The sequence below is a fragment of the Oncorhynchus clarkii genome, chromosome 13 (genome assembly GCF_045791955.1).
Source record: "Oncorhynchus clarkii lewisi isolate Uvic-CL-2024 chromosome 13, UVic_Ocla_1.0, whole genome shotgun sequence".
Lineage (NCBI taxonomy): Eukaryota > Metazoa > Chordata > Actinopteri > Salmoniformes > Salmonidae > Oncorhynchus > Oncorhynchus clarkii.
This window is the reverse complement of record NC_092159.1, coordinates 40,056,462-40,075,092: the sequence shown is the minus strand read 5'-3', so window position 1 is coordinate 40,075,092 and position 18,631 is coordinate 40,056,462. Positions and strand designations below refer to the sequence as shown.

The 18,631-nt window shown below is 43.9% G+C and overlaps 1 protein-coding gene across 2 annotated transcripts in view; it reads left to right on the top strand.

Annotated features, from left to right (window-relative positions):
- Window positions 1-18,631, top strand: part of LOC139364720 (SRC kinase signaling inhibitor 1-like) — a 106,871-nt gene that overhangs the window by 34,860 nt on the left and 53,380 nt on the right. The window contains exons 2-3 of one of the 2 annotated variants that reach the window (XM_071101719.1): window positions 2,049-2,078; window positions 3,031-3,374. In XM_071101719.1, coding sequence (XP_070957820.1) covers window positions 2,049-2,078; window positions 3,031-3,374 — 374 coding nt within the window. Of the gene's footprint in view, window positions 1-2,048; window positions 2,079-3,030; window positions 3,375-4,780; window positions 4,880-18,631 lie in introns of those variants that run through there. The other variant, XM_071101718.1, reaches the window with a different exon arrangement.

Here is an 18,631-nt window from a genome sequence, read left to right as displayed (position 1 = left end):
ATGTCTAGTAGATAGCCGTGTCACTTAATGACTAGTTAGTAGATCTCTAGTATGGTTTGTGTTGAATGTAGATCTGGATTAGAAACAAAGCCTTTTCATCCTTGACTATTTCACAAACTATAACAGTTACAGAGATGTGTTGTGTCTCTCCCAAAATAATAGATTCCTAAGCTCTAGTGGATGTGTGATGAGTGAGTGAACGACTGACAGTGATTATGTATGATGTACTACTGTATATTCAGCTCATTTGGTTGTTCAGGGCCCTGGCTAATCAGCCTGTTAATGTGGCTGATGCTCAGGCACATCATTATGTTTCCCTAGGGGGCCCCGCCTGACCAACCATTATAATGCATATGGGGCCCCTTAGTCAGTGCTAGGGCACAATAAGCCTCCATCTAATGAAGTGTACACCACAGATCTGGGGGGCTATATCCAGCAGCATGTACTTTAGTAACTATCTCCGCCAGAGTGCTCAATACTAATGTTATTACCCAAGAGGTCAGTCCATTTAGCCTCATCCAGTCTATCAGTACTCCCTAACACAGTGTTATGGAAGGGTACCAGTATTTAAAGAGAACCCTATAATCAGTGTGCTGTGGTACCGTGGTACCCATCGCTTTGAAGAGAGAGGGTGTGGTTACGGTTGTGTTGTGTTTAGGTTGATTACAGGAGAGGAGAGGTTGTACAGTGTGTCTGCTTGTTGACATGTGTCACGTTGGTATGAAGAATATTATACCCCACATTACGGCGTGTCGTGTAAGGACGCGACGACCAAACAAACACGTAACAAGAACACAGGGTTGAAACCCAAACAAAAGAGCGAGGAGTACCTTGAATAAATAACACACGCACACGATGATTAACACACAGACCCGTAATCATCTGCGCAATCCACGAGGGCACGAAAGCCCAAAACACACTGCACAGGTACTCACATGCACCAACGGACACTGGGACAATAATCGACAAGACCATGGTGAACAAAGGGTACATATATACATATATACAAATACAATCAGTGGGAATAAGGGCCAGGTGTGCGCAATGAAAGTTGGGATCCGTGACAGAACCCCCCCCCCCCCCTCTCTTGTCTCTTCTCTCCAAGTGGTTGTCTATCCATGACAGCCTGTGTGGCCTCTGGTCCTCAGAATCCTACCTGTTGTGTCCAGCCTTGGCGGCCCCCTCCCTTCCTCCCTCTCTCTCCCTCCCGCCCTCCAAGCTCTGTGTGGTGATTACCAGTTAATTTGATGCCTCTAACCTTAGGAGCGCAACGTCGCTCTGCTCCCTTCATCCCTCCCTCAGCTCCATCAAAAAGGATCCTGATGAGGCTTTAATGTGCATATGCTCCACTTCATTCAGCCCAACGAAGCCTCACTGCTTTTCAGCGGGGTTTTTTTCTTCTTCTGTGCCTTTAGATTAATTTAACCCCCCCCCCCCAAAAAAAAATTACCCTACCTGCTTTTGAATTCATTATTTTTGTACCTGCTTTGAGTTGAAAGATTCTAATTAGATCCTGCCTACTGTTGTATTTAAAAGTGTTTGGGTATCTGAACCATCTGGGTAATGATGGATTATATACCATCTATTAGTGTAACAGTATAACTTTAGACCGTCCCCTCGCCCATACCCGGGCGCGAACCAGGGACCCTCTGCACACATCAACAACAGTCACCCACGAAGCATCGTTACCCATCGCTCCACAAAAGCCCTGGCCCTTGCAGAGCAAGGGGAACCACTACTTCAAGGTCTCAGAGCAAGTGACGTCACCGATTGAAACGCTATTTAGCGCGCACCACCGCTAAATAAGCTAGCCGTTTCACATCCGTTACACTAGCCTGCTGCTAGTGGAATATAAACAGTAATATCAAGCCACAACTATTTATAACAGCCTTTATAAATACACACACACATTCCATTCATAATCCATTACACAGGTGGTACATAGAGAGTGGGACTGTGTCATAGGTTTGCGTGTGTTTGTGTGGTTGAGTGTGTGTGTGTGTGTGTGTGCGCACACAGATTAACCTTGGGCATGTTTCTTCTTTTAGCCAACGCTGGGGCCTGCTATCCAAAACAAGGTAACTGAGTGGGCGAATGGCACCCCTGTTGTTCTCATGCTTAAAGCTCATTGATCTCCACTGTCACCCATTTCGTGTTTCACCGACCCCCCACCCCCCGGTGTTGTCTGTGTTGATTAGGAAGGTGATAAAGGACCACCCTGGCTGTCGGGGAGACATGCGTCCTCAGAGCCCTGCTCTCTCCATTACATCTGTCTGCTATCTCCTCTGGAAGGATGGGAGGGAGACCTGGATATTGAGGGAGGAGGAGGGGAGGAAGAGGAGGGGCGTGTTTAGATGAATGGAGAAAGATCAGTTAGGAAGTGGGGGACTTGGAGGGGGTGGGGGGCGGCGGGTTTGAGGTCGGGGAGTTTCTTCTTTTTGCAGCTGCCTCCCTGATTTTGGAGAGGTAATTTTTCTCTCTCTGTGTCTTCAGAAACAATGAAAGGCACTTCAGATGACAAATAGGAGCAGAGAAATGAAATATCCTACAGAGAAAATTCTGCTCCATTCTTTTCTTTGATCTATTGCAGGAGCATTTCCCCCCCCCCCCCCCCCCCCTCTAAAGTTGAGATCAATAATCCTGCAGGGAGCTTTCTCTCTTCTGTTTGGTTTTGTTCCATCTTGGTGGCAATGAGTCTAACATCCCATCCCACTCTCTCTCTCTCTCTCTCTCTCTCTTTCTCTCTCGTTCCCTCTCTCTCTCTCTCTTTCTCTCTTTCTCTCTCGTTCCCTCTCTCTGTCTCTCTCTCTCTCCTTTATCTTTATCTTTATTCTCTTCCTCTGTGTACATCTGTGTGTCTGACTGCCTCTGTCTGTGTGTCTGTCTGCCTCTGTCTGTGTGTCTGACTGCCTCTGTCTATGTGTCTGGATGTTTGTGTGCATGTATCTGCCTGCCTATCCTGTGTGTGGCAATCCACTTTCCACCTGACCTGCTACCCCCTCCCTCCCTCCCTCCTTCTGTCCATCTCAGATCCCTCAGAGCGTGGTGGCGGTCACATGATCTCGACGGATGACCTTGAGTACCCGCGGGAGTACCGGACGCTGGGGAACGGGACGCGGCGTTTCTCCAACGTGGGTCTGGTGCACACCTCGGAGCACCGCCACACGGTCATCGCAGCCCAGAGCCTGGAGGCCCTTACCAACCTGCACAAGGTGGACATGGAGCGCAAGAGGGACGCCTTCATGGACCACCTGAAGAACAAGTACCCGCCCCAGCTGCAGCACCCCGGGCAGCAGCACCACAACCCCCCCTCGCCCTCACCCTCCCATGGCAGCATGAGGCAGCCTGACAGAGAGCGAGCCGCTCGCGAACAGGTAACACACACACACCTACCTTTATTTTCCACTGCATGGTTAGGGTGGAGGTGGTTACAGTGCAGTAGTTTCAGATTGGTCTCTGGGTCTGTAGGGGATAACTGGGGCTGCTCTGTGTGAAGGATGATCAGTGTTCTCAATCGGATGGTCGGATGGTCGGATGGTCGAGAGAGAGAGAGAGAGAGAGAGAGAGAGAGAGAGAGAGAGAGAGAGAGAGAGAGAGAGAGAGAGAGAGAGAGAGAGAGGGAGGGAGGGAGGGAGGGAGGGAGGGAGGGAGGGAGGGAGAGAGGGAGGGAGGGAGGGAGGGAGGGAGGGAGGGATGGGAGGGAGGGAGGGAGGGAGAGGGAGAGAGAGAGAGATCTGATGGCCCAGCATCACCTTGTTAGCAGTGTTTATCAGGCTGTCACAGCCCAATGAGTATGTTTGTCTGGACTGACAGTTTAGTCATCCAGCCTGTAGACCTCCTCATAGAGGGGCAGGGTGGCCTCACTGGGGCATGAAGCTGACACACAATACACTCTCGCCTACGCAGCACTCTCCATCTATCTCTCTCCCCCTCTCTCTCTCTCTCCATCTCTCCCTCTCTCACCCTCTGGTGTTCCTTCCATCAAGTAACATAATACAGTATATTCATATTTTGCTATTTTACTCTCATATACTCATACTCATATACTCATATACTCATATACTCTCTCTCTCTCTCTCTCTCTCTCTCTCTATATATGTGTGTGTGTCAAGAGGCAAAGTAATCACAAGAGCTTTGGAAGAATGGGAGGGAGAGAGCGAGAAAACGAGAGGCTGGGTGAGAGAAAGGTGGAGTCCATAGTTCCCACAGAAACTCTCCCTAATATGGAAAGCGGTGATATCACATTGCAAAGGTCAGGCTGGAGAGAGGGAAGGATAGAGAGAGAGAGAGAGAGAGAGAGAGAGAGAGAGAGAGAGAGAGAGAGAGAGGGTGAGAGAGAGAGAGAGTTACAAATCCTAAATCGCCAGGATATCGTCATCGGGGCACGAGGGAGAGAGCAGCAAAGTCTGGAATTCCTTGTCATCTACTGGTTGTGCATGCAATCGTCTGGGTGAAACATGGACAGGGGGGAGGAGGGGGACAGAGAGAGAAAAAGAGGGGAGGGAAAGAGGGAGCAGCAGAGGAACCAGTCAACCAGCCTGCTAGTCAATTAGCCAGCGCCAGCGGGAGGGAGACAGCCACCCACCCATCTGCGAAGGAGTTAATCGCCTGGTGTTGTAATGAATTAAATAAAAGAGTTTCCGCCGCATGTGCCGGAGAGAGAGAGGGAGGGGAGGGGAGAAAGAGAGAGCCAGAGGGAGGGGAGGGGAGAAAGAGACAGCCTGAGGGAGAGAGGTAGGGGAGGGGAGAAAGAGAGAGTCAGAGGGAGGGAGAGACTGACAAAGCGGTATGAGGATCCTCTGCACCTGACGGAGGGAAGGGACAGCCTGGTGTGACTGGAGAGGAGAGAGGACAGGAGAGGAGAACAGGTGCTCTGCAGGTGAGAGCAGGGGGAGGACGGGGGATGTTTAGTGAGGGAGGAGTGCGTTTGGGTCTGGGGTGGGGGGGGTCTCGTATGTCAAGGCAGGGCTGATCTATGTTGTGGTTGTTGTGGGGACAGGCTCCATGCGTTTGGCAGCTGTAAGGCAGGCATTCTGGTAGAGTGTATGTACAGTATGTGTATGTGTACAGGTGTGTGGGTAATAGTGACAGATTGAGGAATAGAGCGAGAGAGACTGACTGAGTGAGAGAATGACGGAATGAGAGGGGCGGGGGGTGGAGGAGGGGTGTAGGAAGGAGAGGAAAGGGGAGAGCGCAGTCTGCTTTGCATGCAGGTCAGGCAGTGCGGCGCTCCAGTCTGTGAGGCTCTGTTCCTTCTGTCGGAGAACCCTGCCTGTCTACGGCCCTCTCCCGCACGTGTGAGTGTGTGTGTCTGTGTGTGTCTGTGTGTGTGTGTGTGTGTGTGTGTGTGTGTGTGTGTGTGTGTGTGTGTGTGTGTGTGTGTGTGTGTGTGTGTATGCATATGTCTACGCTAGACAGTGAGGCAGGGATGCTGTGGAGGTTGCGGTGTATGTCAGTGTGTGTGTGTGTGTGTGTGTTTTGCTGTGGGGGTTGTGTCAGTATGTGTGTGTGTGTGTGTGTTTGTGTTTGTGTGTGTACGCCGTGGCAGGGGAGAGATGGGAGGGGAGAGGAGAGGGAGGAGGGATACAGCATACATTTAACCCCAGGTTCCTCACCTCTAATTCTGCATGGAGGTGCAGGCAGATCTGTGACCTGAAACACATTGGGTAGTAAATATGTAACGCAGCAGGAGTATGTATTACCTGGGGGATAAAGATGTTTCAGCTTAGTACTAGGGATGCTGGTGGAGTCATACTGTATGTATTACATTGGGTAGTAAATATGTAACGCAGCAGGAGTATGTATTACCTGGGGGGATAAAGATGTTTCAGCTTAGTACTAGGGATGCTGGTGGAGTCATACTGTATGTATTACATTGGGTAGTAAATATGTAACGCAGCAGGAGTATGTATTACCTGGGGGATAAAGATGTTTCAGCTTAGTACTAGGGATGCTGGTGGAGTCATACTGTATGTATTACATTGGGTAGTAAATATGTAACGCAGCAGGAGTATGTATTACCTGGGGGGATAAAGATGTTTCAGCTTAGTACTAGGGATGCTGGTGGAGTCATACTGTATGTATTACATTGGGTAGTAAATATGTAACGCAGCAGGAGTATGTATTACCTGGGGGATAAAGATGTTTCAGCTTAGTACTAGGGATGCTGGTGGAGTCATACTGTATGTATTACATTGGGTAGTAAATATGTAACGCAGCAGGAGTATGTATTACCTGGGGGTTGAAGATGTTTCAGCTTAGTACTAGGGATGCTGGTGGAGTCATACTGTATGTATTACATTGGGTAGTAAATATGTAACGCAGCAGGAGTATGTATTACCTGGGGGGATAAAGATGTTTCAGCTTAGTACTAGGGATGCTGGTGGAGTCATACTGTATGTATTACATTGGGTAGTAAATATGTAACGCAGCAGGAGTATGTATTACCTGGGGGATGAAGATGTTTCAGCTTAGTACTAGGGATGCTGGTGGAGTCATACTGTATGTATTACATTGGGTAGTAAATATGTAACGCAGCAGGAGTATGTATTACCTGGGGGGATAAAGATGTTTCAGCTTAGTACTAGGGATGCTGGTGGAGTCATACTGTATGTATTACATTGGGTAGTAAATATGTAACGCAGCAGGAGTATGTATTACCTGGGGGATAAAGATGTTTCAGCTTAGTACTAGGGATGCTGGTGGAGTCATACTGTATGTATTACATTGGGTAGTAAATATGTAACGCAGCAGGAGTATGTATTACCTGGGGGGATAAAGATGTTTCAGCTTAGTACTAGGGATGCTGGTGGAGTCATACTGTATGTATTACATTGGGTAGTAAATATGTAACGCAGCAGGAGTATGTATTACCTGGGGGATAAAGATGTTTCAGCTTAGTACTAGGGATGCTGGTGGAGTCATACTGTATGTATTACAATGGGTAGTAAATATGTAACGCAGCAGGAGTATGTATTACCTGGGGGTTGAAGATGTTTCAGCTTAGTACTAGGGATGCTGGTGGAGTCATACTGTATGTATTACATTGGGTAGTAAATATGTAACGCAGCAGGAGTATGTATTACCTGGGGGGATAAAGATGTTTCAGCTTAGTACTAGGGATGCTGGTGGAGTCATACTGTATGTATTACATTGGGTAGTAAATATGTAACGCAGCAGGAGTATGTATTACCTGGGGGGATGAAGATGTTTCAGCTTAGTACTAGGGATGCTGGTGGAGTCATACTGTATGTATTACATTGGGTAGTAAATATGTAACGCAGCAGGAGTATGTATTACCTGGGGGGATAAAGATGTTTCAGCTTAGTACTAGGGATGCTGGTGGAGTCATACTGTATGTATTACATTGGGTAGTAAATATGTAACGCAGCAGGAGTATGTATTACCTGGGGGGATAAAGATGTTTCAGCTTAGTACTAGGGATGCTGGTGGAGTCATACTGTATGTATTACATTGGGTAGTAAATATGTAACGCAGCAGGAGTATGTATTACCTGGGGGTTGAAGATGTTTCAGCTTAGTACTAGGGATGCTGGTGGAGTCATACTGTATGTATTACATTGGGTAGTAAATATGTAACGCAGCAGGAGTATGTATTACCTGGGGGGATAAAGATGTTTCAGCTTAGTACTAGGGATGCTGGTGGAGTCATACTGTATGTATTACATTGGGTAGTAAATATGTAACGCAGCAGGAGTATGTATTACCTGGGGGATGAAGATGTTTCAGCTTAGTACTAGGGATGCTGGTGGAGTCATACTGTATGTATTACATTGGGTAGTAAATATGTAACGCAGCAGGAGTATGTATTACCTGGGGGGATGAAGATGTTTCAGCTTAGTACTAGGGATGCTGGTGGAGTCATACTGTATGTATTACATTGGGTAGTAAATATGTAACGCAGCAGGAGTATGTATTACCTGGGGGATAAAGATGTTTCAGCTTAGTACTAGGGATGCTGGTGGAGTCATACTGTATGTATTACATTGGGTAGTAAATATGTAACGCAGCAGGAGTATGTATTACCTGGGGGGATAAAGATGTTTCAGCTTAGTACTAGGGATGCTGGTGGAGTCATACTGTATGTATTACATTGGGTAGTAAATATGTAACGCAGCAGGAGTATGTATTACCTGGGGGGATAAAGATGTTTCAGCTTAGTACTAGGGATGCTGGTGGAGTCATACTGTATGTATTACATTGGGTAGTAAATATGTAACGCAGCAGGAGTATGTATTACCTGGGGGATAAAGATGTTTCAGCTTAGTACTAGGGATGCTGGTGGAGTCATACTGTATGTATTACATTGGGTAGTAAATATGTAACGCAGCAGGAGTATGTATTACCTGGGGGGATAAAGATGTTTCAGCTTAGTACTAGGGATGCTGGTGGAGTCATACTGTATGTATTACATTGGGTAGTAAATATGTAACGCAGCAGGAGTATGTATTACCTGGGGGATAAAGATGTTTCAGCTTAGTACTAGGGATGCTGGTGGAGTCATACTGTATGTATTACATTGGGTAGTAAATATGTAACGCAGCAGGAGTATGTATTACCTGGGGGATAAAGATGTTTCAGCTTAGTACTAGGGATGCTGGTGGAGTCATACTGTATGTATTACATTGGGTAGTAAATATGTAACGCAGCAGGAGTATGTATTACCTGGGGGATAAAGATGTTTCAGCTTAGTACTAGGGATGCTGGTGGAGTCATACTGTATGTATTACATTGGGTAGTAAATATGTAACGCAGCAGGAGTATGTATTACCTGGGGGGATAAAGATGTTTCAGCTTAGTACTAGGGATGCTGGTGGAGTCATACTGTATGTATTACATTGGGTAGTAAATATGTAACGCAGCAGGAGTATGTATTACCTGGGGGATAAAGATGTTTCAGCTTAGTACTAGGGATGCTGGTGGAGTCATACTGTATGTATTACATTGGGTAGTAAATATGTAACGCAGCAGGAGTATGTATTACCTGGGGGATAAAGATGTTTCAGCTTAGTACTAGGGATGCTGGTGGAGTCATACTGTATGTATTACATTGGGTAGTAAATATGTAACGCAGCAGGAGTATGTATTACCTGGGGGATAAAGATGTTTCAGCTTAGTACTAGGGATGCTGGTGGAGTCATACTGTATGTATTACATTGGGTAGTAAATATGTAACGCAGCAGGAGTATGTATTACCTGGGGGATAAAGATGTTTCAGCTTAGTACTAGGGATGCTGGTGGAGTCATACTGTATGTATTACATTGGGTAGTAAATATGTAACGCAGAAGGAGTATGTATTACCTGGGGGGATAAAGATGTTTCAGCTTAGTACTAGGGATGCTGGTGGAGTCATACTGTATCTATTACATTGGGTAGTAAATATGTAACGCAGCAGGAGTATGTATTACCTGGGGGATGAAGATGTTTCAGCTTAGTACTAGGGATGCTGGTGGAGTCATACTGTATGTATTACATTGGGTAGTAAATATGTAACGCAGCAGGAGTATGTATTACCTGGGGGGTTGAAGATGTTTCAGCTTAGTACTAGGGATGCTGGTGGAGTCATACTGTATGTATTACATTGGGTAGTAAATATGTAACGCAGCAGGAGTATGTATTACCTGGGGGATAAAGATGTTTCAGCTTAGTACTAGGGATGCTGGTGGAGTCATACTGTATGTATTACATTGGGTAGTAAATATGTAACGCAGCAGGAGTATGTATTACCTGGGGGGATAAAGATGTTTCAGCTTAGTACTAGGGATGCTGGTGGAGTCATACTGTATGTATTACATTGGGTAGTAAATATGTAACGCAGCAGGAGTATGTATTACCTGGGGGATAAAGATGTTTCAGCTTAGTACTAGGGATGCTGGTGGAGTCATACTGTATGTATTACATTGGGTAGTAAATATGTAACGCAGCAGGAGTATGTATTACCTGGGGGATAAAGATGTTTCAGCTTAGTACTAGGGATGCTGGTGGAGTCATACTGTATGTATTACATTGGGTAGTAAATATGTAACGCAGCAGGAGTATGTATTACCTGGGGGGATAAAGATGTTTCAGCTTAGTACTAGGGATGCTGGTGGAGTCATACTGTATGTATTACATTGGGTAGTAAATATGTAACGCAGCAGGAGTATGTATTACCTGGGGGGATAAAGATGTTTCAGCTTAGTACTAGGGATGCTGGTGGAGTCATACTGTATGTATTACATTGGGTAGTAAATATGTAACGCAGCAGGAGTATGTATTACCTGGGGGATAAAGATGTTTCAGCTTAGTACTAGGGATGCTGGTGGAGTCATACTGTATGTATTACATTGGGTAGTAAATATGTAACGCAGCAGGAGTATGTATTACCTGGGGGATAAAGATGTTTCAGCTTAGTACTAGGGATGCTGGTGGAGTCATACTGTATGTATTACATTGGGTAGTAAATATGTAACGCAGCAGGAGTATGTATTACATGGGGGATAAAGATGTTTCAGCTTAGTACTAGGGATGCTGGTGGAGTCATACTGTATGTATTACATTGGGTAGTAAATATGTAACGCAGCAGGAGTATGTATTACCTGGGGGGATAAAGATGTTTCAGCTTAGTACTAGGGATGCTGGTGGAGTCATACTGTATGTATTACATTGGGTAGTAAATATGTAACGCAGCAGGAGTATGTATTACCTGGGGGGATAAAGATGTTTCAGCTTAGTACTAGGGATGCTGGTGGAGTCATACTGTATGTATTACATTGGGTAGTAAATATGTAACGCAGCAGGAGTATGTATTACCTGGGGGGATAAAGATGTTTCAGCTTAGTACTAGGGATGCTGGTGGAGTCATACTGTATGTATTACATTGGGTAGTAAATATGTAACGCAGCAGGAGTATGTATTACCTGGGGGGATAAAGATGTTTCAGCTTAGTACTAGGGATGCTGGTGGAGTCATACTGTATGTATTACATTGGGTAGTAAATATGTAACGCAGCAGGAGTATGTATTACCTGGGGGATAAAGATGTTTCAGCTTAGTACTAGGGATGCTGGTGGAGTCATACTGTATGTATTACATTGGGTAGTAAATATGTAACGCAGCAGGAGTATGTATTACCTGGGGGGATAAAGATGTTTCAGCTTAGTACTAGGGATGCTGGTGGAGTCATACTGTATGTATTACATTGGGTAGTAAATATGTAACGCAGCAGGAGTATGTATTACCTGGGGGATAAAGATGTTTCAGCTTAGTACTAGGGATGCTGGTGGAGTCATACTGTATGTATTACATTGGGTAGTAAATATGTAACGCAGCAGGAGTATGTATTACCTGGGGGGATAAAGATGTTTCAGCTTAGTACTAGGGATGCTGGTGGAGTCATACTGTATGTATTACATTGGGTAGTAAATATGTAACGCAGCAGGAGTATGTATTACCTGGGGGATAAAGATGTTTCAGCTTAGTACTAGGGATGCTGGTGGAGTCATACTGTATGTATTACATTGGGTAGTAAATATGTAACGCAGCAGGAGTATGTATTACCTGGGGGATAAAGATGTTTCAGCTTAGTACTAGGGATGCTGGTGGAGTCATACTGTATGTATTACATTGGGTAGTAAATATGTAACGCAGCAGGAGTATGTATTACCTGGGGGATAAAGATGTTTCAGCTTAGTACTAGGGATGCTGGTGGAGTCATACTGTATGTATTACATTGGGTAGTAAATATGTAACGCAGCAGGAGTATGTATTACCTGGGGGATAAAGATGTTTCAGCTTAGTACTAGGGATGCTGGTGGAGTCATACTGTATGTATTACATTGGGTAGTAAATATGTAACGCAGAAGGAGTATGTATTACCTGGGGGGATAAAGATGTTTCAGCTTAGTACTAGGGATGCTGGTGGAGTCATACTGTATCTATTACATTGGGTAGTAAATATGTAACGCAGCAGGAGTATGTATTACCTGGGGGATGAAGATGTTTCAGCTTAGTACTAGGGATGCTGGTGGAGTCATACTGTATGTATTACATTGGGTAGTAAATATGTAACGCAGCAGGAGTATGTATTACCTGGGGGGATGAAGATGTTTCAGCTTAGTACTAGGGATGCTGGTGGAGTCATACTGTATGTATTACATTGGGTAGTAAATATGTAACGCAGCAGGAGTATGTATTACCTGGGGGATAAAGATGTTTCAGCTTAGTACTAGGGATGCTGGTGGAGTCATACTGTATGTATTACATTGGGTAGTAAATATGTAACGCAGCAGGAGTATGTATTACCTGGGGGGATAAAGATGTTTCAGCTTAGTACTAGGGATGCTGGTGGAGTCATACTGTATGTATTACATTGGGTAGTAAATATGTAACGCAGCAGGAGTATGTATTACCTGGGGGATAAAGATGTTTCAGCTTAGTACTAGGGATGCTGGTGGAGTCATACTGTATGTATTACATTGGGTAGTAAATATGTAACGCAGCAGGAGTATGTATTACCTGGGGGATAAAGATGTTTCAGCTTAGTACTAGGGATGCTGGTGGAGTCATACTGTATGTATTACATTGGGTAGTAAATATGTAACGCAGCAGGAGTATGTATTACCTGGGGGGATAAAGATGTTTCAGCTTAGTACTAGGGATGCTGGTGGAGTCATACTGTATGTATTACATTGGGTAGTAAATATGTAACGCAGCAGGAGTATGTATTACCTGGGGGGATAAAGATGTTTCAGCTTAGTACTAGGGATGCTGGTGGAGTCATACTGTATGTATTACATTGGGTAGTAAATATGTAACGCAGCAGGAGTATGTATTACCTGGGGGATAAAGATGTTTCAGCTTAGTACTAGGGATGCTGGTGGAGTCATACTGTATGTATTACATTGGGTAGTAAATATGTAACGCAGCAGGAGTATGTATTACCTGGGGGATAAAGATGTTTCAGCTTAGTACTAGGGATGCTGGTGGAGTCATACTGTATGTATTACATTGGGTAGTAAATATGTAACGCAGCAGGAGTATGTATTACCTGGGGGATAAAGATGTTTCAGCTTAGTACTAGGGATGCTGGTGGAGTCATACTGTATGTATTACATTGGGTAGTAAATATGTAACGCAGCAGGAGTATGTATTACCTGGGGGGATAAAGATGTTTCAGCTTAGTACTAGGGATGCTGGTGGAGTCATACTGTATGTATTACATTGGGTAGTAAATATGTAACGCAGCAGGAGTATGTATTACCTGGGGGGATAAAGATGTTTCAGCTTAGTACTAGGGATGCTGGTGGAGTCATACTGTATGTATTACATTGGGTAGTAAATATGTAACGCAGCAGGAGTATGTATTACCTGGGGGGATAAAGATGTTTCAGCTTAGTACTAGGGATGCTGGTGGAGTCATACTGTATGTATTACATTGGGTAGTAAATATGTAACGCAGCAGGAGTATGTATTACCTGGGGGGATAAAGATGTTTCAGCTTAGTACTAGGGATGCTGGTGGAGTCATACTGTATGTATTACATTGGGTAGTAAATATGTAACGCAGCAGGAGTATGTATTACCTGGGGGATAAAGATGTTTCAGCTTAGTACTAGGGATGCTGGTGGAGTCATACTGTATGTATTACATTGGGTAGTAAATATGTAACGCAGCAGGAGTATGTATTACCTGGGGGGATAAAGATGTTTCAGCTTAGTACTAGGGATGCTGGTGGAGTCATACTGTATGTATTACATTGGGTAGTAAATATGTAACGCAGCAGGAGTATGTATTACCTGGGGGATAAAGATGTTTCAGCTTAGTACTAGGGATGCTGGTGGAGTCATACTGTATGTATTACATTGGGTAGTAAATATGTAACGCAGCAGGAGTATGTATTACCTGGGGGGATAAAGATGTTTCAGCTTAGTACTAGGGATGCTGGTGGAGTCATACTGTATGTATTACATTGGGTAGTAAATATGTAACGCAGCAGGAGTATGTATTACCTGGGGGATAAAGATGTTTCAGCTTAGTACTAGGGATGCTGGTGGAGTCATACTGTATGTATTACATTGGGTAGTAAATATGTAACGCAGCAGGAGTATGTATTACCTGGGGGATAAAGATGTTTCAGCTTAGTACTAGGGATGCTGGTGGAGTCATACTGTATGTATTACATTGGGTAGTAAATATGTAACGCAGCAGGAGTATGTATTACCTGGGGGATAAAGATGTTTCAGCTTAGTACTAGGGATGCTGGTGGAGTCATACTGTATGTATTACATTGGGTAGTAAATATGTAACGCAGCAGGAGTATGTATTACCTGGGGGATAAAGATGTTTCAGCTTAGTACTAGGGATGCTGGTGGAGTCATACTGTATGTATTACATTGGGTAGTAAATATGTAACGCAGCAGGAGTATGTATTACCTGGGGGGATAAAGATGTTTCAGCTTAGTACTAGGGATGCTGGTGGAGTCATACTGTATGTATTACATTGGGTAGTAAATATGTAACGCAGCAGGAGTATGTATTACCTGGGGGGTTGAAGATGTTTCAGCTTAGTACTAGGGATGCTGGTGGAGTCATACTGTATGTATTACATTGGGTAGTAAATATGTAACGCAGCAGGAGTATGTATTACCTGGGGGATAAAGATGTTTCAGCTTAGTACTAGGGATGCTGGTGGAGTCATACTGTATGTATTACATTGGGTAGTAAATATGTAACGCAGCAGGAGTATGTATTACCTGGGGGGATAAAGATGTTTCAGCTTAGTACTAGGGATGCTGGTGGAGTCATACTGTATGTATTACATTGGGTAGTAAATATGTAACGCAGCAGGAGTATGTATTACCTGGGGGATAAAGATGTTTCAGCTTAGTACTAGGGATGCTGGTGGAGTCATACTGTATGTATTACATTGGGTAGTAAATATGTAACGCAGCAGGAGTATGTATTACCTGGGGGGATAAAGATGTTTCAGCTTAGTACTAGGGATGCTGGTGGAGTCATACTGTATGTATTACATTGGGTAGTAAATATGTAACGCAGCAGGAGTATGTATTACCTGGGGGGATAAAGATGTTTCAGCTTAGTACTAGGGATGCTGGTGGAGTCATACTGTATGTATTACATGGGGTAGTAAATATGTAACGCAGCAGGAGTATGTATTACCTGGGGGATAAAGATGTTTCAGCTTAGTACTAGGGATGCTGGTGGAGTCATACTGTATGTATTACATTGGGTAGTAAATATGTAACGCAGCAGGAGTATGTATTACCTGGGGGGATAAAGATGTTTCAGCTTAGTACTAGGGATGCTGGTGGAGTCATACTGTATGTATTACATTGGGTAGTAAATATGTAACGCAGCAGGAGTATGTATTACCTGGGGGGATAAAGATGTTTCAGCTTAGTACTAGGGATGCTGGTGGAGTCATACTGTATGTATTACATTGGGTAGTAAATATGTAACGCAGCAGGAGTATGTATTACCTGGGGGGATAAAGATGTTTCAGCTTAGTACTAGGGATGCTGGTGGAGTCATACTGTATGTATTACATTGGGTAGTAAATATGTAACGCAGCAGGAGTATGTATTACCTGGGGGATAAAGATGTTTCAGCTTAGTACTAGGGATGCTGGTGGAGTCATACTGTATGTATTACATTGGGTAGTAAATATGTAACGCAGCAGGAGTATGTATTACCTGGGGGGATAAAGATGTTTCAGCTTAGTACTAGGGATGCTGGTGGAGTCATACTGTATGTATTACATTGGGTAGTAAATATGTAACGCAGCAGGAGTATGTATTACCTGGGGGATAAAGATGTTTCAGCTTAGTACTAGGGATGCTGGTGGAGTCATACTGTATGTATTACATTGGGTAGTAAATATGTAACGCAGCAGGAGTATGTATTACCTGGGGGATAAAGATGTTTCAGCTTAGTACTAGGGATGCTGGTGGAGTCATACTGTATGTATTACATTGGGTAGTAAATATGTAACGCAGCAGGAGTATGTATTACCTGGGGGATAAAGATGTTTCAGCTTAGTACTAGGGATGCTGGTGGAGTCATACTGTATGTATTACATTGGGTAGTAAATATGTAACGCAGCAGGAGTATGTATTACCTGGGGGGTTGAAGATGTTTCAGCTTAGTACTAGGGATGCTGGTGGAGTCATACTGTATGTATTACATTGGGTAGTAAATATGTAACGCAGCAGGAGTATGTATTACCTGGGGGATAAAGATGTTTCAGCTTAGTACTAGGGATGCTGGTGGAGTCATACTGTATGTATTACATTGGGTAGTAAATATGTAACGCAGCAGGAGTATGTATTACCTGGGGGGTTGAAGATGTTTCAGCTTAGTACTAGGGATGCTGGTGGAGTCATACTGTATGTATTACATTGGGTAGTAAATATGTAACGCAGCAGGAGTATGTATTACCTGGGGGGATAAAGATGTTTCAGCTTAGTACTAGGGATGCTGGTGGAGTCATACTGTATGTATTACATTGGGTAGTAAATATGTAACGCAGCAGGAGTATGTATTACCTGGGGGGATAAAGATGTTTCAGCTTAGTACTAGGGATGCTGGTGGAGTCATACTGTATGTATTACATTGGGTAGTAAATATGTAACGCAGCAGGAGTATGTATTACCTGGGGGGATAAAGATGTTTCAGCTTAGTACTAGGGATGCTGGTGGAGTCATACTGTATGTATTACATTGGGTAGTAAATATGTAACGCAGCAGGAGTATGTATTACCTGGGGGGATAAAGATGTTTCAGCTTAGTACTAGGGATGCTGGTGGAGTCATACTGTATGTATTACATTGGGTAGTAAATATGTAACGCAGCAGGAGTATGTATTACCTGGGGGATAAAGATGTTTCAGCTTAGTACTAGGGATGCTGGTGGAGTCATACTGTATGTATTACATTGGGTAGTAAATATGTAACGCAGCAGGAGTATGTATTACCTGGGGGATAAAGATGTTTCAGCTTAGTACTAGGGATGCTGGTGGAGTCATACTGTATGTATTACATTGGGTAGTAAATATGTAACGCAGCTGGAGTATGTATTACCTGGGGGGATAAAGATGTTTCAGCTTAGTACTAGGGATGCTGGTGGAGTCATACTGTATGTATTACATTGGGTAGTAAATATGTAACGCAGCAGGAGTATGTATTACCTGGGGGATAAAGATGTTTCAGCTTAGTACTAGGGATGCTGGTGGAGTCATACTGTATGTATTACATTGGGTAGTAAATATGTAACGCAGCAGGAGTATGTATTACCTGGGGGGTAAAGATGTTTCAGCTTAGTACTAGGGATGCTGGTGGAGTCATACTGTATGTATTACATTGGGTAGTAAATATGTAACGCAGCAGGAGTATGTATTACCTGGGGGGATAAAGATGTTTCAGCTTAGTACTAGGGATGCTGGTGGAGTCATACTGTATGTATTACATTGGGTAGTAAATATGTAACGCAGCAGGAGTATGTATTACCTGGGGGATAAAGATGTTTCAGCTTAGTACTAGGGATGCTGGTGGAGTCATACTGTATGTATTACATTGGGTAGTAAATATGTAACGCAGCAGGAGTATGTATTACCTGGGGGATAAAGATGTTTCAGCTTAGTACTAGGGATGCTGGTGGAGTCATACTGTATGTATTACATGGGGTAGTAAATATGTAACGCAGCAGGAGTATGTATTACCTGGGGGATAAAGATGTTTCAGCTTAGTACTAGGGATGCTGGTGGAGTCATACTGTATGTATTACATTGGGTAGTAAATATGTAACGCAGCAGGAGTATGTATTACCTGGGGGGATAAAGATGTTTCAGCTTAGTACTAGGGATGCTGGTGGAGTCATACTGTATGTATTACATTGGGTAGTAAATATGTAACGCAGCAGGAGTATGTATTACCTGGGGGGATAAAGATGTTTCAGCTTAGTACTAGGGATGCTGGTGGAGTCATACTGTATGTATTACATTGGGTAGTAAATATGTAACGCAGCAGGAGTATGTATTACCTGGGGGATAAAGATGTTTCAGCTTAGTACTAGGGATGCTGGTGGAGTCATACTGTATGTATTACATTGGGTAGTAAATATGTAACGCAGCAGGAGTATGTATTACCTGGGGGGATAAAGATGTTTCAGCTTAGTACTAGGGATGCTGGTGGAGTCATACTGTATGTATTACATTGGGTAGTAAATATGTAACGCAGCAGGAGTATGTATTACCTGGGGGGATAAAGATGTTTCAGCTTAGTACTAGGGATGCTGGTGGAGTCATACTGTATGTATTACATTGGGTAGTAAATATGTAACGCAGCAGGAGTATGTATTACCTGGGGGATAAAGATGTTTCAGCTTAGTACTAGGGATGCTGGTGGAGTCATACTGTATGTATTACATTGGGTAGTAAATATGTAACGCAGCAGGAGTATGTATTACCTGGGGGATAAAGATGTTTCAGCTTAGTACTAGGGATGCTGGTGGAGTCATACTGTATGTATTACATTGGGTAGTAAATATGTAACGCAGCAGGAGTATGTATTACCTGGGGGGATAAAGATGTTTCAGCTTAGTACTAGGGATGCTGGTG